Genomic DNA, 23,450 nt, shown 5'->3' with positions numbered 1-23,450 from the left:
CGCGGTCGCCATGGTAACCCATGCCATCTCGCCGTCCACTAAACGCTAGGGTGTGATATGCCGGGGCGGCTAAAGGGGGGGTGCGATGCCGACGGCGGCGCTGGGTGATGTGTGAGGTCAACGCGGTGACACGCGGCGGCCGCGCGGCAAGGCCACTCGGCCGCTTCTGCCAGATGCACTTGTGTCATTAAAAGAAAAAAATCAATTGCTGGGGCGAAGCTGAGCGGTATCGTTGGCATCGGGGAATGAAAAGGGGCGGGGGGTCCGGGGGATGGGGGTTGGAGAATACAGTAGCATTTTAAAGAGCTATTGATTAAGAATGCAGATTTTCTCTGTGAATGAACTGAAGCAAATCTGACGACACACGCAACTAAGCAGGCGAAAATGAAAGCATTTGCAGTATCGGCCATAACAAGGTGGTTGAGTTCATTAAGCAGCTGTTTCATTTTTGCAATGGCCATCATTACACTGCCCTGTGTATCGGCACTTGTATTGACCCAAAGCTTGTTTAACAGTATTAAGAGGAGGAGCTCTTGTACACTTGAGCTATTAAATCTATTGTGCAACTGTAGTTGCCAGACTGGAATAGACAAACTCAAACCACCACTGCATTCATGTTTAAATGAATGCTTTTAGATTTATTAGGCATATTATTATCAACAAGAGAGAGGAAAAGAGTGTCAAGAGAACCTGGAGTAGCCCGAGAACCCCATGGTCCCAGACACGGGTCACCTACCGATCCGTGGGGCTCGGCCCATCTCAGCCTACGTCACAGACCCTCAAACTACGTCAGCCAGACATCTGGTTCCATTCTAACTTCTGGCCCAATATCATTGATCAACAATAAGTATTTACTCTAACGGAAACGTCTGTTTCCTGGAGTCTATCCCAGAATTTCCTTTAACAATGATTCTGCCAAAATACAAAGGCTACAGTCACTCTGGCCCGTTAACACGACCAGAACAAACCCTGGATTCATTAGGACTTGCAGCAGACACAGTATATATAATAATATATAATATGGTACAGAAATGTGCCACACAGCCTCATTTTCCTTATGTGCATTAAGGTTGTTTATTGTCCCACATCTTGATATTTATGCAGTACTACTTCTTCTCTACTGACCAATAACATGCTATAAACGCTCACACATACACAAGCCGAGCGCCTTTACAGCTGTAAGCTGTTCCAAGTGAACGGCAGCCCATGGATTGTACATACTTCATTTCAGCACCCTGTGCATGGTACCTGCGAAGGCCGTCTGGGATCAATGCAAATCCATTAACACGGGCAATCGGGTGTCAGCCATGTAACAGCCGCTGATTTCCAGCCTCGTTGCCACCACCGAGCGCGTCCACAATGGAGTTCTGCCAAACAGAACCTGCCGGTACCTCCTAAAGCCTCCGACCACCGTCAGCCAGGTAGTGCGGTTCAGTTGGACTCTTGGCTCCAGCTCCACTAAAGCGGCTGCACGTCTTGGGGCTTAAGTCAATAGTAGCCATAAAAAATCAATACCAAGCATAATGAGAATGCATGTCTTGCACTGTTCAGGAGGCTACGGGTCCATAGGCAACAATTTACAGCAGCTGTGAAGGAGTGAATGAGAATCACCAGTCGATGTCCGTGCTGAAGGTCTCGGTGTTTGGCCTGAATTTGCGCGCGCGCGTGCGCGTGAACGTGTGCGTGTACAAAATGAGATGCGCGTGACGGGTCAGCGCGGCCTTACCTTCGCTGCAGTCGTTGCCCTGGAAACCGGTGTCGGAGCAGTCGCAGACGGCCCGGTCGTCGACCACGCTGCACACGCCCCCGTTCTGGCACCGGTGGTCCGGCCCGCAGCCGGCGGCGGCGGCGACGCCCTCGGAGCCGTCCAGCGCCGCCGCCGTGCCGTTGATGCTCACCGCCGCGATCCAGCCGCGGAACGGGGGCCGCTCGCGCACCGACGGCGCGGTGAGGCGCAGCGGCGACGCGTGCAGCTCGGGCGCCACCCCGCCCACGAAGGTGTGGCTGAACACCGTCATGTCTCTCCTCTTGCTCTTCACCTCCGCCCAGCCCTCCAGCCGCCCGTCCACCTCCAGCGACGTGTTCCTCCAGTCCCGCCTCACGCGCACGGCGTGCCAGCGGCCGTCGCTCACCGCCACGCCGGACTGCAGCTCGGCCGGCTCGGCGCAGAAGATGGAGAAGCGCAGGCGCAGGTGGCCGTGCAGCAGCAGCAGCTCCAGGAAGTCGCAGAAGCCCTCGTCGTCCAGGTAGAGCAGCAGGCCCTCCTGGCTGTGAGTCCGCAGGCTGAAGCTCAGCACGCTCTCGCAGCAGGCGTTCCACACCGGGAACCGCCCCCACTGGCTGGACACGCCCCCGAACTCCAGGACCTCCCCGTGCGCCTGGCCCCCCACGCTGCACAGGCACAGCCCCAGGAAGAGGAGGGGGGCTGCCGCCCAGACGCACACGGCCATCACACTCATGCACGCGCTCGCGCTCACACACACACACACACGCCCGGGAGGAGATGGAGGCTAGAGCTGGGGCGCTCCCTCCGGCCTGCAGCGCATGGCGCCAACTGTAGGTTGCTTCGCAGAACGCTACGCGGGTGTCTCCGCGCTCGCTAGTCACAGTCCGGCCCCGGAGACGCGTCAAACGGCTGCTCCCTCCGTCCTCTCACAGCAGCTCGGACATGTTTTTCGGCGCGGGCCCGGCGCGCTCGGCGTCTCCTTCCATTCAGCCTCTCAGGCGCCGCGTGTGACGTGGGGTCTCAGGCGTGTGTCCTGTGTGTTGTCCTGCACATGTGTGTGAGTGTTAGATACGTGACGAATGGGATGTGAACTCCATCTTTGTGCCCTACATAGGGCCGTATCCCCCATGCAGGCAACTCCCCATAGAGCAGGAGTGTGTGTGTGTCTGTGTGTGTGTGTGTGTGTCTGTGTGTGTGTGTGTGTGTGTGCGTGTGTGTGGCTTACACTCCGGTAATGGAGAGAAATGACACCGTCATAGCAGAAATGTCTCCCCCCTCCTCCCTGACTTAGTAGGACGAGACTTAAAGTGTGTGTGAGCAAATATAACTGTATGTGTGTGTGTGTGTGTGTGTGTGTATATATGTGTGTGCGTGTGTGCGCGCGCGAGTGAGGTATGTGCGCCTCTCACTGCCGCGTCATCACTCTCTCCAGCGACCTACAGAGAGAACAGAGACGGCACAATCAACTTGGGTCACACGCGCGCCCGCGCGTAAAGACGCACGCGCAGACTCTTGCACACACACACACACACACACACACGTACACGTCATACACAAACCGGGTCCGCTTTAATCTCAAATTACTCTCTCGTGCATTTTGTGGAGTCAGACGCGCCCGCGCGCGCGCTCACTCCCCGGACTGGCACGTTACACATCTTACCAGGCCCAAACCGAGGCTGTCTCCAAACATACTGTACACACACTGTACACGCGTCCACACGGTACCGACTGAAGGCTGAAGAGGCGCGCCCGCACACAAGCGCCATCCACGCCGTGGAGCTCCCATCATGCCGCAGGAGACATTTATAAGGTGCCATACCCGCGACTTCCCACCACGAAGCCAGCTTATTTATCACGTCTCACCCGTATCCATGCACGCATTCACCGACGACATTGGTTTTGTCTTTTTTTAATATTTTCTTTACCGGAATTCGAAACGCTTAACGCGAAACGCACCTCGTCGCCCTCCGGGGTTCTGTTCGCTACATCACAAAGAAGCGGGAGCAGCACCGCGCGCTGCGGCGGATGACTCAAACCGCCTCGCGCTTTATCGAATTAACGGCTTCAGAGCCCGTTGGTGACGAGCGGAACGCACGGCGGACGCACACGCGCACACGCCTATAGTGCGTTTCGCGTAGTTTCTCCTCCGCGGCTCGCGTCGTTTCGGACGGCGACAGCGCGGTTATTGATAGACGGGGTGAATGAATGCGGTTGAAATATCGATTGTCGATTTGCGGCCATACCTCCTCTCCATTTTTTCTTCACGCGCTCGTGCCTGACTACGCCGGAGGTTTAGTCTCATCACCTGCTCCTCGGCACTTCGCTGCAGCTCCGCTCACTTCCCCTCCGCCGCTTGAAAGGTGAGCCTGCAACGGTGACGCGACGGCATCTCCGCGGCGAACAAAAGCGCCGAGCGTTGTTTTTCCTTTTTTCCCCAAATTCCCCAAATGCAGCACTAAACGGGCTAGAAAGCGACACCTACCTCACGCGCATCCTGTGGCTCCGTGGCAACAGTGCCGCGCGCAGCTCATCGGTTTCCCTTCCCATTTGAGGAGAATCTGAAAGCTGCGAGAGAATGAGCAGCCGCGCGCGCCTGGTGGCAGATAGAGCCGGTCTACCGGACAGGGACAAAATTATCACAGGCTCGCCTCCAGGCGACAAGGTGCTACTGCTCTCCCCCCTCTCTCTCTCCCTCTCTCTCACTCTCCCCTCTCCACTGTCGCGCGCGCTCTCTCTCTCTCGGAGTTAAGGTCTCTCTCTCTTCCTCCCCGCTCTCTTGAGGAGGAAAAGGTGCAGTCTGATGCTCACCGCGAGACTCGACATAGGGAACGTCACGTGGCCGCGAGAGGGAAGTAGTGTGTGTGTGTGTGTGTGTGTGTGTGTGTGTGTGTGTAAAGGTGCGCGTGTATGTGTGTGCTCGCGCGTGAGGGGGTGAGCCCGAGAGGATGGGCGGGGCCGCGCGCTGCTGCAGCACCTTGGACAGCGCGCACTCACCGCCCCCACGAAACAGAAACGCAATTACCGGAGGCAGAAAATAAGGCGAGAACCGGGGGTAGATCCGAATGATTAAATCCCTGAGTGACAGTGACGATGGCCTTTACCGCTCGTGGTACAGGAGCGGCGGTGATTCGGTGAATTATGTAGCCAGTGGACGGACGGAACGCGGAGAAAAGGGGCCTCAATTTACAAATCCATCTCGCTCAGTGTCTGTTTCTGTATCGTCCTGTTTCGATCAAATATGAGGAATACTAATGCCCGTGAACACACAGGCCCACTGGTCCACGCAGTAGCAGTAACAATTGGACGCCTTATTCATGCTTGCAAATTTGGCAGCATAACATGTAACAACGGCTCGTGTCTCCTCACTTTTCAAAGACATAAATAAGCTACTACTAAAGCTTAGAGGAAAAACGAAACAGAAGCTCTGCACATTTATTTGAAAACATTGGTTTCCAAGAGAATTTTCATTCTGTGGGACTTTTAGTGTTTCTGCTTCTTATCAAAGCTTATCAAAGTAAGGGCAATATATGTTTTGCCTGTAAAGTAAATGGGATCTCGCTGCAGTTTAATTATAGTATAAGTGTTGTGTGAGTTTCATCTGTTTTTGTATCATGTAAATGTGTCCGGTCTTTTGGTTCATTGGCTGCGTGTTGCTATAAGCAGCTGTGACATGTTCGTTTGGGTTCTAACGTCCCGTGCAGGTTTATTAGCAAACCCTCATGCAGATGCACAAGCACAAGCGAACGCACTGTTTCGCTGCCCATCCCCGGGTGAGACTCCAGCTGTGTGTGCTCTCTCTCCCCCCGTCGCTCTCTCCGGACCTTTTCATGTCTGCCTCTGACTAGCCGGCACATCTGCTTCTCTCGCTTTACTCTGCTCTGCCACTCACCTCCACTGAGACGCAGGAGGAGGAGGAGGAGAGCAGGGAAACTGGCAACCAAAGGCCGAGGCCTCCCGTAAAAAGGACAACCCTGACCCGATCAGAGGTGCCGATTCAAGATGCACGGCGATGAAAGGGATGAATGGTGCAGCGTTTAGCGCCTACTGATGCGTGGCTGTCATCTGCGCACACATGCATCATTGCTGCTTCCGTGTTTATCCGCGTCTGTTTGCAGAGGACTGTACAGTGCGTGCTGAGCGTGTGGGGCTACTAGGTGTTTGCTCATGTGTTTGCTTCGGCCCCGATAGAGAGGCCGCTCTGATGGTTGAGCCGCAGTATATCATATGACCACACAGCTGGAACATGAAGGCTGAAATTGATTTGAGCAACGGATATTAATGTAAAAGGGGTTGACCACAGAGACCAGCGTTGGGATGGATAGAGTGGAGGCCTGTGCATGCAGGGGTGCACGTGTGAGTGGAGCGTTAGAGAGTCAAGAGGGGAGAGCACGACAGGGAGGTGGAAGGGGGGGGGGGTTACTATGGAAACTATCGCAACATCAGCACCTGATTTCCCATTGGGCTGACCACCAACTGTACCACTCCTCAGACCCCCCCCCCCCCACCCGCTCACTCTCTCCATCATACTTGAGCCAGAATGACCTTTAGGACCAATGACATTATCAAATAATAACATTCTTCCATTTTTTTCTTTCTTCGTGTGCAGTGAAAAACGATATGGGCAAATTTAATAAAACACAGAAACAGATGGTAAAGTTTCCTTGTAAACAATTATTGTTATTGTGAAATTAAGCATCAATCAAATAATTCACATTTAATATGAAAATGTGTTCGTACAAAGGGAGAAATAATGAAGTAGTCACATTTGATTCTAATCTATTTATTGACTTTTCAGATACAAAACACAAATAGGACTTGATCATGTTGACATTTTTGCCGCTAACACATTCCAATAATACAGTATATTCACATTGGGGGAAAAAATCATCCTGGGAATGTGAGTGCTAAATTAAAACCCAGCGATGGATATCCTTTGTAGCCTTTGTGGGAGTATTGCTTTTGCTTGACGGCATTGCAACAGAGGATATAATTATCTGCAGTAATTCTGACAGACTGAGCAGTGAACTTCAGGTTGCTTTAGTTTTTAAATTGATTATGAAATGAAACTTCTTTGTAGTTAATTAAGATAAAAATGAGCAAAATGGTCAGGCATAATGGAGACGCGATTAAGCATGCTGCAGAGCGGCCTATCTGTTTCTACAAGAGCCATCAAGGCGTGATGTGATGCATCATCAGACTGTAAGAGGCGCAGGGAAATGCATTATACCATGAGCATTTTAAATTGCTGCGACTCTATCAGCCAACATTAACCATGACAGATATGGGCCGCCTCTGATTTCATTAGTTTTTATTGAATGACGACTCGGAGGATCTCCATTCTGTGCACTCCTCCCGCTCTTCCTTTGCATCTCCTTCCTCGCCCTCGCCGATCCGCTCCCTGACAGGCGGACAGCAGCCAGTGACCCCTGACTCTTTGCCCACTCAGCAGAGAGAAGGTCGCTGTACTGTACATATTTCCTTTATATACTGTATGTTTGCGGGTGTGTGTGCGAACGCCGCGGCGCCGGGTAATATGTGTCTGAACTGCCAGCGGAGGGGGTATGCAGCCCAAAATAAAAACTCATCTGTCAGCATGCAGCGGGTGTGTGTGTCTGTTTGTGTGTCGGCTTGTGTGGAGCTGGGCTGGAGATGGGGAGGTTTACCTAGTTTGTGCTGAATGGTGACAAGCGGCACAAAGGGAGGAGATGAAGTGCCAAATGTGGAGAAATCTCACGTCTGATATGCTATAGGCAGACGCACCAGATGCACGTGGAAGCCAGTGTGTGTCATTTTAAACGTCTGTGGTGAAAGCGTGTGATTATCAGGGTATCATTTCATCCCCGCTGCCATTTGAGCAGAGATGACGATCTTTATGTAAGCGCCCGTGTGCGCATATCTGTGCATGAGGATAAGTGAATTAGTGTGTACGTGTGAGCGTGTTTGACAGGCAGCCACCCTTTTCTAAATGAGATTAAATGGGAGGTTTGTCTCTAATCGTGTTGTAATGAGTTTCTGTGTAGCTCATACATTTAGTAATTCCACTTGCCAATAGTGCAAACAGCCACGTGCATGTGTGTGTGCACGTGAAGCAGGAGAGGTCACCTCCTTGCAGTCTTACTCTCATTTATAACAATCCCGCTGACCTGTCCTCATCAAAGGATTGCAGTTTCTAAACACAAATACCATTAGTCCGTGTGCAAACATGCGCCCACACGTGCACGGACGCGCGAACGCCCCGCGACAAAAGCTAACAAGCAGTCCATCTGTGCATGGATCTGTGTGTCATTAGGACTCTCACCAGGCGTTAGCATTGATCATCTGACCAGCAGATGGAGAGCGGCCCACGAGGGCCCAGCGTTGGCCGACGCACTGTGCGTGCGCGCGTGTGGAAGTAGGTGAGGAGGTCGATGAGACGGGGGGGGGGGTGTGAGCGGTGTTTACATGTGTGGCCAAATGTAAAGCGTCACGAGATCCATAGCTTATTGGCCTGAGCGCCTCTGAGTCGCCCGGGCGTGCGTGTGCACACGTGCACGCGAGCGCCCGCCGGCGTGAGCATAAATCCTGACCTACCGGCCGCTGCCGGTTGTCACGGCAACGCAGCAGCGGTCTCAGCCCGCGGCGCGCTGCTCTTTCCAGTCGGGGGCCAAGGGTCCGAGCGCGTGAGGAGCGACTGTGAGAGCGGGGAAATGAGCAGGAGAGGCGGCACGGAGCGCGTCATCGCCTCTTACCTTTCACCCCTGGAGTTCTGCCTCGTTGCCTCCGAAATGTCACAAGACACGGAGAGGACTCCGGAGCCGCGTTTGGCCTGAAGCTACATGCACTTCGCAAAGCAGCCACATCCCATGTAGCGTGTGAGTCATGACTAAACCACAATGGAAGTGCACAAAAAGGTCTGCTAAAATGTGATTGATCTTCAAACGGACACAGGACTAGAGTTTATTAATTAAACACCTGCAAATCCAGATATTTGCTAAGTATGAGGCCTGTTGTTGATGTCTCATTTGAAATGCATGAGTCTGTTGCTTGCACATGAATGTGGACTCTGCCTGCAGGGATTTGCTCCCACACAGCCGTCAGATGTTGGCTTCCAGCTCATCCTAAAGGTGAAGGCGGCACCAGGCCTTGTAGAGCTCCGGTACTCTCTTGCATAAAGATTTCCATTAATACCAAACAGCCTCAGACCAGATGCACGCAGAACATAGTTTCCGTGATGAAGTGTCCCATTTGTGTGTCTGGAGGCAGAGGAGCATGCAGGTGCAAGCACCGGCGCTGAGGCCACGGTAAAGAGGGGTAGCGTGAATTAGGAAGCGTAAGCAGGGAGAGGAGGGTTACTATGACAACAGGGGGGGACGTTCCAGGTGACAGTGAGATCGTTGAGATGCTAATTGTCCATTTTCAATCCTCCATAAAGTTTAACAGCCACTCTGCCTCCACATGTTATTCTAACTCAGTCACACAGTATACCTCTGGGATGTACGGCTGTTCCTCCATCCCTCCTTCTTTCCATTTATTACTGCATCTCATCCTCCCTTCTCTGCTCTCCGCCTGCCGTTGCTGGCAGAGAGAGGGGAACGGTAAATATCATAGGCGATGTGGAGCATATGTGCCTCTCTCATGAGGCCAACCAACACCTGATCGTCCGACTCTCCCTCCATCCATCCATCCATCTCTCATTCCCTCGTTCCCTCGTTCCTCCTCTCTCCTTTCTTTGCAGCCGTGTCCCCTCTCCTCATTTCCTCCTGTCCAAACTCATGTCCCTCCAACGCACCCCCCCCACCCCCCCACCCACTCATTCCCCGCTGTTTATCTCTGCCGCTGTTCCCTCCCAGTGCAGCGCGTTTAACCACTTTGTTCCCCTTTAAGATAAAGATAATTAAATCATCAGCTAAATGAGAGAGAGTGTGCTGCTGGCGTCACTATGGCAGCGCTTTGATGTTCTATTTCAGTGCGATAGTATCAACAGCAACTCATCAGTTCCAAAACTACTTTCGCTATTCACACATATTCACATATTCACAATTCATATATTCCCACCCCGCGTTCCACCTTCTACTTTCCACCTTCTCACCCTCCTCTCAGCACGCACAGACACATTTGACATGCTAAGCCATACTGTGTTAGGTCCACAGTGTTTTTTGATATCACCCACTTCTGGTCTTTCTTCCCTTCCCTCTCCAGACCTCTCCATCTCCCTCTTTTTTAATCTTATGCCTCTCTCTCTCTCTCTCTCTCTCGCTCTTTCTTTCTTCCTCCGCCTCCTTCCTCCCGATCAGCAAGTTGCTAGGCAACTGTGCTCCATTGATCTGGAGGAGCACGATGACAAGCTCCCATAACTGTCATGAATACACACACAGGCACACGCAGGTACACACATGAACACACGCATAGTTATTGGAGATTTCGAGTAGCGTCTTTAGAATTAAGGCGTCCTCGCTTATCAGACAAGGACGAGGATTGGGAGGAGAGAAGGAGGAGACAGAGTCATACAAATGACAGGAGAGAAATGAAGGAGGATGAGAGAGGCTCCTTGTGTTGCACTCATCCCATATTCCTTCTTTCAAAATTCTTGTGCTCCTTTCCACGCTTGGTAAACATTTGCCTTCCTCGGTGGATTGGTTGTGACCTTTCACACAGTCACGGCCATCTTATCCTTGCAAGCTACAGAGATGCCTCCACGTGTGTATGTGGTAATACGTCCAAGGCTGCTGTGTGTAATGGATCATTTTTCATTTATAGATGATGCACATGTCAACATGTCTTAATAATTTAGACTGAAAAATACATAGGTGGAGGCAGGTTTTGTGATATTCATTCTTAGCCTCAGGAAAGTCTGCCAAACCCGTTTTTATCACCAGCTAATACACGTTTAAGTGTCCACAGATCTAAAAACACGGTTAACAATTAAACCCATCCAGGAAAGTGCTTGCCACTCTTTTTAGACTAACAATTGCTTTCTTTCTGTTAATTAGTAGGACAATGATTATGGTTGGCTAAATTCGAAGCTATGCCCCGTACAGCACAGCTACAGAATCCTGGTTGTGTCCCAAAGAGTAAAAATCTACATCCAAGCACAGTTTGAAATTGCTAATTAACACATTAAACTGAAAAAATGACATAAGATATAATATAATATATAATGACCACTTTATCAACAGGAACTGGGGCCTGGACTAAAGAAATGCCATTTGATACTAGACACTAGGATCCCATTGCTGGGCACAAAACATGTGAGCACCACATATCCATCAGGATCTACTGTAATAAATGTAAACAGTACGTGCACATACTATACAAAGCACACAGCTCCTTAATATCGCTTTAAATTGCTCTACCGATTGAACAGCGAGTGAATCCTTGTGAAGAATGAGACTCCTCGCAAGGCCGAGGCAGAAACAGAAGAATGGCTCACTGAAAAGCAGACCTTGATTCGCACTAGTAAAAAAAAAAAGTCTCAGCAGAGGCAGAAGTAAATATGACTGTTAATGAAAAGCTCTAAGACATTTAACTCAACAAGACCAAGCTGAAAATGAAGTGTGTCGTACTGTAAGAGCCGCCATGCATTTAAAAGCGCGTGATGGATATTGTCACATATACAGATTGTCTTGGAAACAAGGAAATTAATAACATTTTGACTATTAAGTGCGTCTGACATTATTTACTGCCAAAAGAAAGCACGCTCTCCTTTCTGCGGCTACCGGCGGTGAGTCTGTCAAGTGTCCGGAGCTAAATGTTCTGTCTCCAGCTTGAGTGACAGGCTCCCTTTCATCATATCAAGTCAGTCCTTTTCACCTGCCAGCCTCAACATATTCACTGACAGCACAATTTCTCTTCGTCAGCCTCACACCGCTCTCCGCCTCTAAACCCAACACATCATTAAGATCAGAACGGGACCAAAATGAAAAGCGAAAGGAAACTTGCACAAACCCCCAGTCTCTCACACCTCTTCATCTCCTTGTTCTCCTCCCCCAATCCACTTCTCCCTCTGACTTCACTACCGACTCCGGCAGCTTCTTACTGGCTCCTCTCCAGCAATTATCTGGTTGGTTCCACTCTGACGCAACTCAGACTCCACTCATCGTCTTCGTCGTCACCGGCTCCGGCTTCCTCAGTACGAAGCCAGACTCCCGCTCTGACATCGACTCCTACTCATCTCCAGAATGAGTATCAGCTCCAGCTCAGCTCAGATTCTTCTCCTGCTCTGGCTCAATCTCAGCTGCATCTCCTTGTGGCTCTCCGGCCAGATTGGCACCCGCGATGGTGGTGCTGTGATGGTTATGACTCCTCTTTGGCCCCGACGCCTCCACTCTTGACTCTGTGCCAGGTCTGGTTTTGACTCTTGTCTGCTTCAAACTCAGATGCCTCCATGTCTGTCCTCCCTTTAGTCCAAAAGCTATAACAGCACAGTGCTGAGGCTTTTTCCCTGGATCACTGGTCACAGTAGTGACATGTGAGTCACACTTTAGTCCAAACTGAAATATCTCAACACTTACAGTATCAGATGGACAGCGATGAAATTCAGTGCAGACACATGGTCCAGCTTTCTATTTTGAATCAAGATCAGAAATAATGATCTATGGTCTATGGATCAGTCTATTGATGCTTCATGGTTCTCCCTATAACACGCTGATAATGTTACAGACTTACAGTAAGTTAAGCTCACGGAGCTTTAGAGCATTAGCTGCCATTGACGTAAGCCTTATTTATAACAATTTTAGCGGCAGTATCTCAAATCCCTTCAGTAATGTTGGTTTCAAGTGAGTGTTACGCATCTTTATGGTCAAAATGATGATGTGGCTCAGTGGATTTACACTTTAAAACTTATAATAGGATTGTCCTTAGACCCTTCATTCAAAACTTAGACAAACCCTTGAATGGCAAAAAATGAGTGGGCCGATGGAGCGATTAAACCCCAATTTAAACATTTATTTTTAATCTAACTTTAAAACATTAAATGAAAAAAAGGGGAATTGTTTAACTACACAGCTGACTTTGACGTTGTAATAGTGAAAAAATAAAATACTTGATATCAGTCAATGAAAGAAAGTAGCCTGTGGTTCATAATTATAAAACAAATTAAGATCAGCAGCAATGTGATTCAGGTGGATAAAAGCCTGATCTATAAAAAACATAATTGCCTTCCACTTAGTGCAAACTGAGCGATGGACATTTACTCTGTGTTGCCTCTGACACTTAATAAAATGACCTTTTGTGTATATGACAGAAACATGTGCAGCATTAATCTATGAATCTTTATGTCCTTATATCTGCAATAATTGAAAACAGGAAGAACGTCATTCACGCCAATTTGAACATGATTCTCTCATCCTCTTATATCAATTAGTCAATGCTTCCGCTTGTCCAACAATTTTTGCAAATGAGGTTCTTGCCATCTCAGTGTAAAAGCTGAGTCCAAATAGATAATAGTGACTCGCTAATAATGACTTCCTTATCTCTCAGTCCTGCGCATCATCGCTGTTAGTTGTTATGCTGAGAATAGACTCCAAATCTCAGCCCAGTGCAACGGCGCCGGTAGATGTGGGTGCATTCACCGAGCCTGAAGCCTGCGCGAGTCCCAGGAGTCAGACGAGCAGTTCAGGATCAAACAGTATGAGGCCTCACGGTCCAAAATGGCCCACTCAACTCTCCGCTCTACATATAGTGGACTTTTATAGCTCGACTGGCCAGCTCCTCACAACGTCTGCTGAGATGGTGTCAGAGGTTCAGAAGCTTTTTGTGTGCAGCCACTGCTGCTCGAGTGAGTCAATATGGAGGAGACCTTTGGATGGGTGTTGTGGACCTCAATCACCGCAGGAGGACCACTAAATACTGGAGGTTAGTTAGCACATGCTGCAGGTGGATCGAGGGGAAGAAGAGTTCCAAGAAATGTCTTTTTAAAACCCAGCCAAAGAGGAGAAAGCAGGTTAAGGAGCTGCAGAGCATGTGGACTGTTTACAAAGGGCTGAAAGACAGCAACGGTGGCGGCACAGGCTGCTCACTACGAGCCATCGCGAGTAATGCATTGATTAAACTGGCCGGCGCTGAAAGGGGCCGCTCACGTCTCCTCAATCTTGGCTGGAACAAACGCAAAAGATGTTCTGGACGTTAAAAGCGCCATTCAGCGATGCACAAAGTGAGAGGGTTATGGAGAGCGAGGCCCTGAAAATAAAACACAAGCGCCGTCTTCTACTCGGTTTTTCGGGCTTAACAAGAGAATCCACTCAGAGCAGAGACAGACGGTACAAGGCAACAGACACTGGGGAGAGTCACCCATGTTAAAGAGACACCATCCTTCACACGGCATCGGCCTGCACGCACAAAATGTGACACAGAAATGGTGCAAACTAATGACACAACATAATGTGATTTTTTTCAAATTGTCGTTAAAGTCCAGCGTTTGTGGTCAAAGCTCAATCCTGGTCACGGCCCTGAAGAATGAACAGAAGACGGTCCAGGAGGAGGAGAAGCTTTAGCAAGTGGAGGAAGACAAAGCGAAACGATGAGCTTGTCAAGGATGAAGAAGGATACAATGAAGCTAATGGATCATGTATGAAGAAAGGGAGGGAGACCCAAGGACAAACCCACCCGCACGGATTAGTTGTATTGAAATAATGACAAGTGTGATTATTGAAGCGCTTGATTGCATCAGGAACGACAAGAGGAATATATTTGCTTAGTTAAGAGTTAAAGCTACAGGCTGGCGTCTTAGCCGTGTAGACACAGCAAAGCTGGAGCAGCAGGACTGAATTGTCGTCACATTAATTTCGGAAATTTGCTGCAGCATCTTTATTTACCAAGTTCAGTCCAAGAGTTAACACATTTTCACAGATTCTCCCAGCGAAGGCACTGTGCTGCATGTTTTCTCCAGCAGAACAAATAAAACATTGTCTTCATCATGAAAACAAACTGTACAGCAGACTGTTCATATTTACCTAAATGCCTGGGGATGTTTGCCCCTAAAAATATGCAAGACACTGCAGAAAAACACAGAGAAATAGGAGACAAGATACCTCTGTTTTCTACAGTAGGAAACATGACACTGCTTGGGATTTACAGTAAGTAATTAACAAAGAGGAACACTGATTAACAAATACAAAGAGAACAATAGCCGTCACACGTTCCTACCTCGGAGCTGACCTTTAGTCTTGTGCTTTTAAGCCGGTGACCACCTGTGGTGCCTTAAATGATGCTATCTTCATGACAGATGTGTCCTAAGCAGCGTTTGAAGCCTGTCTGTGGATTTCTACTGAACCCAACGACGTCAAGTCGCGCAAACCGCGTGCTGACTTGCTTCTCTCCGAGGCAGAAGAATGAGCATGGCTGCCGTTGACGAAGCTGACATTGCAGGCCAGACTGTCGCTGTCCACTTTATTTGGATCTGAATCGGTGCCCACACAGCAAACACGAAGAGCCTGTTGGAGGGCACACGCGAGCATACGCTGGGAGAAACAGAAACTTAGCCCCCCCTGGCGGCGGGACACGAGCCCGCACTGCGTCTGCGAGTTCTGTGCGCACGTTTAGCAGTTCAAAACAAATGCTTCCATTGTTGAATATGCAACAAATACAAATATGTGTTTTATTTAAAGTCATGTGATATTATTATTTTGTATACATTTGCTGGTTTTACCAAAACCTCTAGTAGTGGCGACATTTATTAGTAAAATAAAGTAAAGAGTAAAATATTTGTTTACTGACATAAACAAAAAACAATAACCATAATAATAATATTGATCCAGAGGCCTAGGTTTAAACAAAAGTGATCATGTCATTATCACAGCTGTCTTTAACTATTGATTGATGACAATAGACATGTTAAATAGTCACAATATAAATTTTCATTCTTGTTGTCTTATATTGTTTTTCTGTTTTATGTGATTGCGTGCCAACCTTAATGTTCTGTTTCATAATGTTGTATCAGAAAAGCAAAGTGAGTAATAAAAATCTAATGATACCCGCATCTGTGACTTTTCTTTCAAAGTAAAACTATAATCTTTGAAATCGACGAGCATGTTTTTGTTGAATATATGTTTTAATATAATCCCCTAAGACTAGGCATTTATTTAAAACGCGGCGTTTTGAAAATTACTGATTACATATTGGTATAATTAATCTCATTTAAAGTTACTGTAAAATCACCGATCAGAATATTTATACTGAAAATTGATCCCCGGAAGTTGCTGGAACTTCCGTAAAGCGGACAATGGGACTTTTAGTCTGGGAACATTGTGTAATGAGTGTTTGTTACTGTGTGTTGTCTTAATATTTCCATGCGTGTGAACGCTGCCATGATAACGCTATGACTGTCATTATATTGTCATGACTGTTGTGATTAGCTAGTTGCTAGTTGCTAGGCTAAGTCGGCGCACAACTCGTCCCGTCCTGGTTGTCGCTCGCTAGCTTAAACGTCTTCATCATGTGGGTTTTCGGCTACGGGTCTCTCATATGGAAAGTTGATTTTCCTTATGAGGATAAACGGGTTGGCTACATCAAAGGCTTCAGCCGTCGGTTCTGGCAGGGCAGCACCGACCACCGGGGGGTTCCGGGCAAGGTGAGTGTTGGCATGTGGACCTGTTTGGCTAACTGTCCAACTCCTGTCATTGTGAACTGATGTAATGTTGCTAGAGAGGAAAATCATACAGAGAATGACGTCACACTGCGAAAAATGTCCCGTTTATATCTTTATGTGATGGTTTAGTTGTTAAGATGGCAAAACATTATAACTATATGTCAGAAATAAGTGTAATTAATTAGGTCATTTTACTACATATACTGTAGCTGTGATGGTGAAAATGCTAGTTGCTAGTCTGGTGTCAAAAACAAAGACACTGATTAAAAGTGTAATAAAGTAAACTTAAAATTTATTGTAGGAGATTCCAAATATTATTTTCTTGCTGATTCAGCATAATTTCACAAGGTGGTAAACTGTTGCTCTGATCCTTTCTGTTCTTTACAGCCTGGACGGGTCGTCACACTGGTGGAGGATCCTGAGGTGAGCTGTAATCCTTAGTAATAAATAAATAATTAATATTTTTATCTGTAAACTATAGCTGTCTCCAGTGCTACCTGTTTGATGATAAGAATAGTTGCTGATTAATCTTATGTCAGCATAAGCATAATGCATCCTTTCCTTCAGGTGTTAAACAACCTGTTTCTCCTCTTTTGCACTTTTTCAGGGGTGTGTCTGGGGCGTTGCCTACAAGCTGCCGACAGGGCGCGAGCAGGAAGTGAAGCACTACCTCGACTACAGAGAAAAGGGCGGTTATCAGGTCATCACAGTGGCCTTTTACCCCCGTCCACCCCTGACTCCTTCACCCAGCCAGACGCTGCTCTACATTGGCTCTCAGGACAATCCCAACTACCTCGGCCCTGCTCCTCTGGAGGAAATTGCCAACCAAATCATCAGCTCTACTGGTCCAAGTGGAAAAAACACAGAGTATCTGTTTGAGTTGGCTGATGCTGTGAGGGCTATTCTGCCAGAGGACAGAGACCCTCACCTGTTTTCCCTAGAAACATTAGTGAGAGAAAGGCTGCAGGTGTAAATTTTGATTGTTGTACCTGTCCTATTATCTGTACCGGTCTGGATATGTCAGATAATCTCAGGGTTTAAGTTATGCATACGGTACACAAACACATGCTGGTAAAAATATTTCACACTGCAAATACCACGTACTTAAAGCTGCATAAAAATACGTCCAACAATATACAGTAGAGATTTGGCATATAACTGGCATACATGTTACGTGATCATACAGTAGATCCACTTCGGTTTTACTTCTTGTTTAAGCACAAAGGAAGACTGTCTTGAATGAATAAATATAGTGAGTAAATATGTATATATGTATGAATTACATTTATTTAAAGGATCATCATTGTCAGTACAATACCTATACTAGATCCCTGGTCTAATATCGATTTCTCTTCAGTATAAAAGCATCATTACATCGATTTTAGTGCCCTGCCTTGTATCAGCACCTGCCCCTATTGGCTGCCCACTATCAACTATCATCTACAAATCAGATGCAGAATAAAAACAGCAACACACACACAGACATTTACAGCAAGTCACCAGGGTTTATTGGTTGTGGTTTCTAGCAGAATCAGTACAACATGACATGTTTGAGCCAAACCAAAAGCTTTCCACGCACCAGTACTGAGGTTTGTGTGTAGACACAATCTACCATGGAAAAGGATGTGATGTGAATGTCTTTAGAAGGTATCTTTTGAATAGATAACAGTCAGTACTGCGTTATTACTGTACAGAGCACAGCACAGGATGTAAAGTTTAATTATGTGTCGGTGCTTATAGTGTAGTACTGTTTTAAGTACATTCTAACCACAGAAATGCTGTACCATTATACTTAGTAGTTTTGTCTTATAAGTTGACTTTATGTATTTATATAATTATTTGTTTTTTGTATTCCGTAAGATAATAGTCGCTTTCAACTTTACATTTTAGATTAAAACCTTATGAAAATAGTAAAGACAGCTCTAAGATAATCAGAGTTTGTACATGTTTAAAAGCTACTCAGTAGTTGTCTCTCCAGCAGCGCGTTGGCTGTCAGAGCTGTTGAGCGGATAAAATGAGCACACCACCAAAGTTAAATATTTAAAGCTGCTTCACCCAGGACTGCGTTCCCACTAGGTTTAATGAAGGCCGACAGTGGCACTTGAGGTTCCTGAGGCTGGGCTCAGGCGGTATCAGACGTTTCTTTAACAGGCTGCACAGACGACTGGAGTTCCCAACAGTGTTAAAAGGTGTAATTATTTTTTCTCTAGTGGTGCTTGGTTTATCAGTGTGTAGAGGAGCTGGCAAGGCAGCTGGCTGGTTAGGCATAATAACACGGAGACACCAGCAGGTCTGTGAGCACCAGCAGCTGGTCGTCAGTGAAGCACTGGCGATGCTCCTGCCAGTTATCGTGGTGAGTTCGCCTGAACTCAGACAAGGTCTTCTTCACCGTCATCTTGGGACAAGAACACAGAAAAATTATCATTGGAGCTAATGTGGATGCATGCTTTTTTTAATCAATATACTGTAAGGATGTTGCCATCAAACCCTGTAGTGAACCCTGTAGTTTTGAGAAGTCAAAGAGCTCAGAGCAAATGGCTGCTCTTGATAACAGTCATTGGGTGAGAGCTACTGTGCCATTAAGCTTTGTAATGAAGGAAGAACAAGGCAACACGTCCTGTTTCCAGAAGTAAAACAAAGTCACCTGCACTGGAGACAACAATGGCCACAGCTGTTTACAGAAATAAAAAATGAAGAAGTGATCATTTATTGATGTTAAAATGCCACTTATAACAATTTAAATACAAAGGAACGAAATAATTTAGAGTGAAACAAGTCTGGAGCGACAAGTTAATGCGGCTCAACAAGGACACGCTCAGCAGGACACGGCGCTGTGATAAAAAGTCACTTCTACATTTGCAGGAACTCAGCAATCAGTGTTTTAGTTGAATGTTTTTAGTTAGTTAGAAATTAACCAAGAGATGAAAAAAAGTAACAGAATGCATGTTTGACTCTATTCCATTGTCTTTCACATTGCTGTGTGATAAATACGGAACATATCCTCACGGGCTCCCTACAGTATCACTGTAACATACTACTCAAACACTGTGGTCTGTGTCTTCTTCTGCCTGAAGTCAGACCAAAGACACAATTTTCTCCTCAATTGGACAATGAAATTATACTGTTCAAGCTAAACTATGTTGAGCTGGATGTTTGTAACTGTATGTGTGTGTGTGTGTGTGTGTGTGTGTGTGTGTGTGTGTGTGTGTGTGTGTGTGTGTGTGTGTGTGTGTCTGTACCTCTACAGGCTGTGGGTCGTTGAGATGGTCGCTCAGGTCCATCAGTATTTGAGGCAACCAGTCTGGAACATCATAGGGGCTCGACAGGATGCAAGCGCTGAGGCCAAGCACTCCAGCGTGGCGCCGCACTAAGTCTGCAGACACACACACACACACACACACACACACACACACACACACACACACACACACACACGAACAAATGGAGAGTTCAAATTGGCCTTAGATTTCAAGGTTCACAATTCCTGTGGGATAAGGAAGGGTAATAGGGCAAGTATGACTGTGATTGCCTCACTGTGGGATGTGTGTGTGTGTGTGTGTGTGTGTGTGTGTGTGTGTGTGTGTGTGTGTGTGTTTGTGTGTGTGTGTGTGTGTGTGTGTGTGTGTGTGTGTACCTGTGGAGGCCAGCTCTCCTCTGGCCTTCGGAAGTGGAGTCTGACTCAGCGTCTGCAGCTGTGTCTGCAGACTACAGTCCAGAGGGAAGAAGTGGCACTGCAGTAAACCACTGAGGGTGGTGCCTGCCATGTCTCTCACCTATATGGAGCAAGAAGGAAAGCGAGACGGAGACCCAGTGAGGATGGAAGATGCTGGGATGGTTTTAGGGCTGGACATACACACACTTAAAAAGCGAGTGCAAGGAGAGATGGAGGAGGCGAGTACATACATGGGGCAGAGATGAGTAGAGGAGGGGAGAGATGCTGAGTTAAGCCGAGGAGAAATTCACTTGCAGAACATCACTGCTATCCTGCATCACTTTGCATGAATTATGAATAAGCACTGAGTGACGGCTGATGCATTAAAGCAGACAATAACACAAAGACAACTCATTCACCAGCTGTACACCAAGACATATGAGAAACTATTAAGAGAAACAGCTGCTTTTCTGATGCAGAGAGCTTAATAATTGTCATCTGCACAATAGATGTTGACTGGAAGGTTTAAAAAAAGCAAAGGGTTTTAGAACAAGTATTGATTTTATTGCATTCATAAAAGTGCAATGCAGCACAAGGGTTGTGTTAGTGAGGACTAGTGAGTGGCCCTTTACAATCCACAGGCCAATGTCTGTATTAAACTGGCATTTGCTGCCTTTTTGCGCATACATTACCTCGAGCTGTTCGTCAAGCAGCAGCTGCATCACCAGCTTGCGGATGCGGAGCACCTCAGCAGGCGCACTGAGCAGCGTAAACAAGTTGTAGAAAACCATGATCTGGAGGTAGGTGAGCACTGAGAAGCGCGCGTGCCACCACCGGCTGCCTGCCATCTGCAGAGAGAGCGGAGCGGTGGCTCATTGTGAGGACACAGACGCGGCGTCACAGCGTCGGCCAATTAGCACCAGGCACAACAGGTCGCCGGGGTTCGCCCATAAAGCAAAGCCATGATGATGTTCAGCTCAGTGACGCGTCCCCTGGCTCTGGCGTCATGTTTACCGTGCACTCACAAAGCTGCGGCTTTTAGATATTCTCATCTTGCTCTCAGCAAGAAAGGGAGCCAGTGTTTTCCCCAAATGCCGAGCTATTCCTTTTGATTAGCTGTGAACTAAATATGGGATCTCGTTCCCACTAGATGAAAAATCGAGGTTTTGTTGTCAAGGTGAAGCCAAAAGATGGTGCAATGCCGACTCATTCCAGCTCTCATCCACGCTGCAACACAATGGTTGGATATTCAGAGCAAATGAGAACAAAAAAAACCCGCCAGCGCAAATACTGTAAGCATCACAAAGTAAGCAAATTAAAATAGCACAGGTTGCTTCTAGTCTAACAACACCTAAGGCGCCGAGCAGGTGTGCGTCTGGCTCTGTTTGTGTTTGTGTGCGTTTGTGTGCGTATTACCTCTTCCAGTGCTGCCAGAACGGGGGGGATGTGCTCGGGATACAGCAGGCCCTGGGACATGAGAGAGAGACACGTGCGCGCATCCTGCTTCATCTCATCATAGCTCTCATCAATCTCCACCGGGGCAATCTGCAGGGAGAGAGGCGCGGTGAGAGAGATGGAGGGAGGTAGGAAGGCACGGAGCTGCGCAGCATTTTGAGTAAATGAAGAGAGAAATTGAGTTTAATGGCCAAGTAAGATTGAGTGGGTAATAATGCTGTTCTGGGACCTGCGTGTGTGTGTGTGTGTGTGTGTGTGTGTGTGTGTGTGTGTGTGTGTTACCTTGAAGAGCAGAGGCAGGAGCTGCAGTTGCTGCTGAACCGGAGTGGTAAAAGTTCGCCCCGCACTTGCCATCAACCACTTCAACACTGTAAGTGACACAAACACACACATATAAGATTTTTTCGGGAGCGACGCCACATGATGAACAACAGCAGCGTTCTCTTGTAGTAAAACGCCATCTATCATGATTAGGCATGTAATGATTTTCATAATTTTATAAGCAGATATTAATCTGTCTGACGTAAATTACACTAATAAACAAAACTGAAGGAGCAACGCTGCACAAATGTTAAGACAAGAAAATAGATCTCAATTCAGTGTTTGGGATTCAAATAATGTGATGTGAAAATCTTTTAACATAACTATCTAAAAAAGACACAAGTGAATTCTCTTACTGGATATGAGCCAGTAACCGAGAGCAGAGCAATCAATAATAAAATCTAGTGGCCTTCTCTTCATGATCAGTGCAAATGCTGAAAATAGCAGCTCCCTCACAAACACTGAGTTAAACTCAATGAAATAAACTCTCTAAAGCTAAAATCAATAGAGTTTTACAGCGTTTAGCTCTCGGCGCGCCCTGACGTACATTTTCCCCAAAGTTATTGTCTGCGGCCTACATCTACTGCACAGTCTACATGCATCCGCATCCTGACCCGTCTTGAGGAGCTTGACAGCCTGCGTGCGCTCGTCCGTCTCCTGGGCGTCCTCCTCGTGCACGTGGTTGTGGATCTCCGGCTCCGAAGTGAGCGGCCGGAGCCGCTCCAGGACCCGGGTGACAAACTCGGCCACGTGGGGGGAGGAGGTGGGCTGGGTGTGGGGCAGGGCCACGTCTATCATGAAGATGTAGGTCAGGACACTGGAGAGAGAGAGAAGGGGGGGGGGGGACCCGACACGGAGGCAAACAAGCAGCACCAGCTGATGACATCACGAGAGCCCATTTCAACAATTCCGTCAGCCAGCGTTGGTCCCGTACCTGCCGATGCGCTCCCTGACGTTCTTATACACCTGGGTGAGTTTGGGCTCCAGGTAAGCCAGCAGCCTGTGCAGCAGCTCCGAGACCCTCCACTGCTGCTGGACGAGACCTCCCTGGAGCACATACAGCAGACTGACGGAGACAAAGCAGGCGGAGGGTGGAGGGGAGCGCGGCTGCGTTGCTGCGGCACGTCACACACACACACACACGCACGCACGCACACACACACGCACGCACGCATGCACGCACGCACACACACACGCACGCACCGGAGGCTCAGGTTGCTACCGCAGCCTGGAAACACAAGCCTCCGAAATGCTGCAGATGACATAAACAAATCCTCTGTGGGCATAATTATTCATGCACACGGGCACGGACCCACCTGGCATCCCTGAACGAGCCGCCCTCTCCACTGAGTGGGCTCTCCATCAGCAGCTCAAACAGCCAGTGGAGTTTCCTGGGGTCCCGGCCCTCCTATTGGACAGCAGCCAACACACAACGGGCTTATTTTTAGATGACATTTCCCAGGTAGGCAGCATGCAGTGATTTACTGACATTTCCCTGCCTCCGAAAGCAGCACAAGGCCAATTTGTGATTCTTGCATTATGTTATTCTATAGGTTACGTGAGGTTGCGGTGCGTGTCATTGCTATGCAGCTCACACAGGCTGTGGCGATGCAGGTGCCCCAGTCTGTGTAGGTTTCCACTGTGATGTTGGCCAACGCTGTTCTTATCAAAGGGCACAAAAGCCGCCACAGCCGCTCCACCTGAGCACAAACACACACAGCCGCACAGTAATG

General features: G+C 48.0%; 3 protein-coding genes across 23 annotated transcripts in view; 1 reads left to right on the top strand and 2 right to left on the bottom strand.

Annotated features, from left to right (window-relative positions):
• The window catches only part of nrxn1a (neurexin 1a), a 57,457-nt gene extending 42,363 nt beyond the window's left edge, over positions 1-15,094 (bottom strand). For 9 of the 19 annotated variants that reach the window (XM_055504608.1, XM_055504617.1, XM_055504613.1 and 6 more), the window contains exons 1-2: positions 4,209-4,557; positions 1,727-3,162 (exon numbers count right to left, since the gene is read on the bottom strand). In XM_055504608.1, the coding sequence (XP_055360583.1) occupies positions 1,727-2,459 (733 nt within the window). In that variant the 5' untranslated portion in view covers positions 2,460-3,162; positions 4,209-4,557. Of the gene's footprint in view, positions 1-1,726; positions 3,163-3,969; positions 4,167-4,208; positions 4,560-14,848 lie in introns of those variants that run through there. The other 10 variants (XM_055504615.1, XM_029133479.3, XM_029133473.3 and 7 more) reach the window with 6 other exon arrangements.
• A 798-nt stretch (positions 15,095-15,892) lies between these two features.
• Positions 15,893-17,554, top strand: chac2 (ChaC, cation transport regulator homolog 2 (E. coli)). The gene is made up of 3 exons (XM_029133493.3): positions 15,893-16,271; positions 16,677-16,712; positions 16,897-17,554. The coding sequence occupies exons 1-3, from the start codon at positions 16,137-16,139 to the stop codon at positions 17,260-17,262; spliced, it is 537 nt and encodes a 178-aa protein (XP_028989326.1). The 5' UTR covers positions 15,893-16,136; the 3' UTR covers positions 17,263-17,554.
• A 153-nt stretch (positions 17,555-17,707) lies between these two features.
• Positions 17,708-23,450, bottom strand: part of LOC114845452 (proteasome activator complex subunit 4B-like) — a 20,990-nt gene continuing 15,247 nt past the window's right edge. For 2 of the 3 annotated variants that reach the window (XM_055504606.1, XM_029133465.3), the window contains 10 exons: positions 23,313-23,417; positions 23,034-23,125; positions 22,652-22,783; positions 22,332-22,534; positions 21,679-21,764; positions 21,358-21,486; positions 20,634-20,789; positions 19,924-20,062; positions 19,529-19,662; positions 17,708-18,684 (listed from right to left, as the gene is read on the bottom strand). In XM_055504606.1, coding sequence (XP_055360581.1) covers positions 18,550-18,684; positions 19,529-19,662; positions 19,924-20,062; positions 20,634-20,789; positions 21,358-21,486; positions 21,679-21,764; positions 22,332-22,534; positions 22,652-22,783; positions 23,034-23,125; positions 23,313-23,417 — 1,311 coding nt within the window. In that variant the 3' untranslated portion in view covers positions 17,708-18,549. Of the gene's footprint in view, positions 18,685-19,528; positions 19,663-19,923; positions 20,063-20,633; positions 20,790-21,357; positions 21,487-21,678; positions 21,765-22,331; positions 22,535-22,651; positions 22,784-23,033; positions 23,126-23,312; positions 23,418-23,450 lie in introns of those variants that run through there. The other variant, XM_055504607.1, reaches the window with a different exon arrangement.

The sequence above is a fragment of the Betta splendens genome, chromosome 19, assembly GCF_900634795.4.
Source record: "Betta splendens chromosome 19, fBetSpl5.4, whole genome shotgun sequence".
Taxonomy (NCBI): Eukaryota; Metazoa; Chordata; class Actinopteri; order Anabantiformes; family Osphronemidae; genus Betta; species Betta splendens.
Note: the sequence above shows the minus strand (reverse complement) of the source record. Positions and strands in the feature narration are given on the sequence as shown.

What these genes read in the sequence shown, in the direction of transcription:
- chac2 (XM_029133493.3), top strand. Translation starts at nt 16,137, where the DNA reads ATGTGGGTTTTCGGCTACGGGTCTCTCATATGGAAAGTTGATTTTCCT. An exon ending in ACCGGGGGGTTCCGGGCAAG is followed by an intron (nt 16,272 to 16,676) that starts GTGAGTGTTGGC and finishes TGTTCTTTACAG; the next exon opens with CCTGGACGGGTCGTCACACT. An exon ending in CACTGGTGGAGGATCCTGAG is followed by an intron (nt 16,713 to 16,896) that starts GTGAGCTGTAAT and finishes GCACTTTTTCAG; the next exon opens with GGGTGTGTCTGGGGCGTTGC.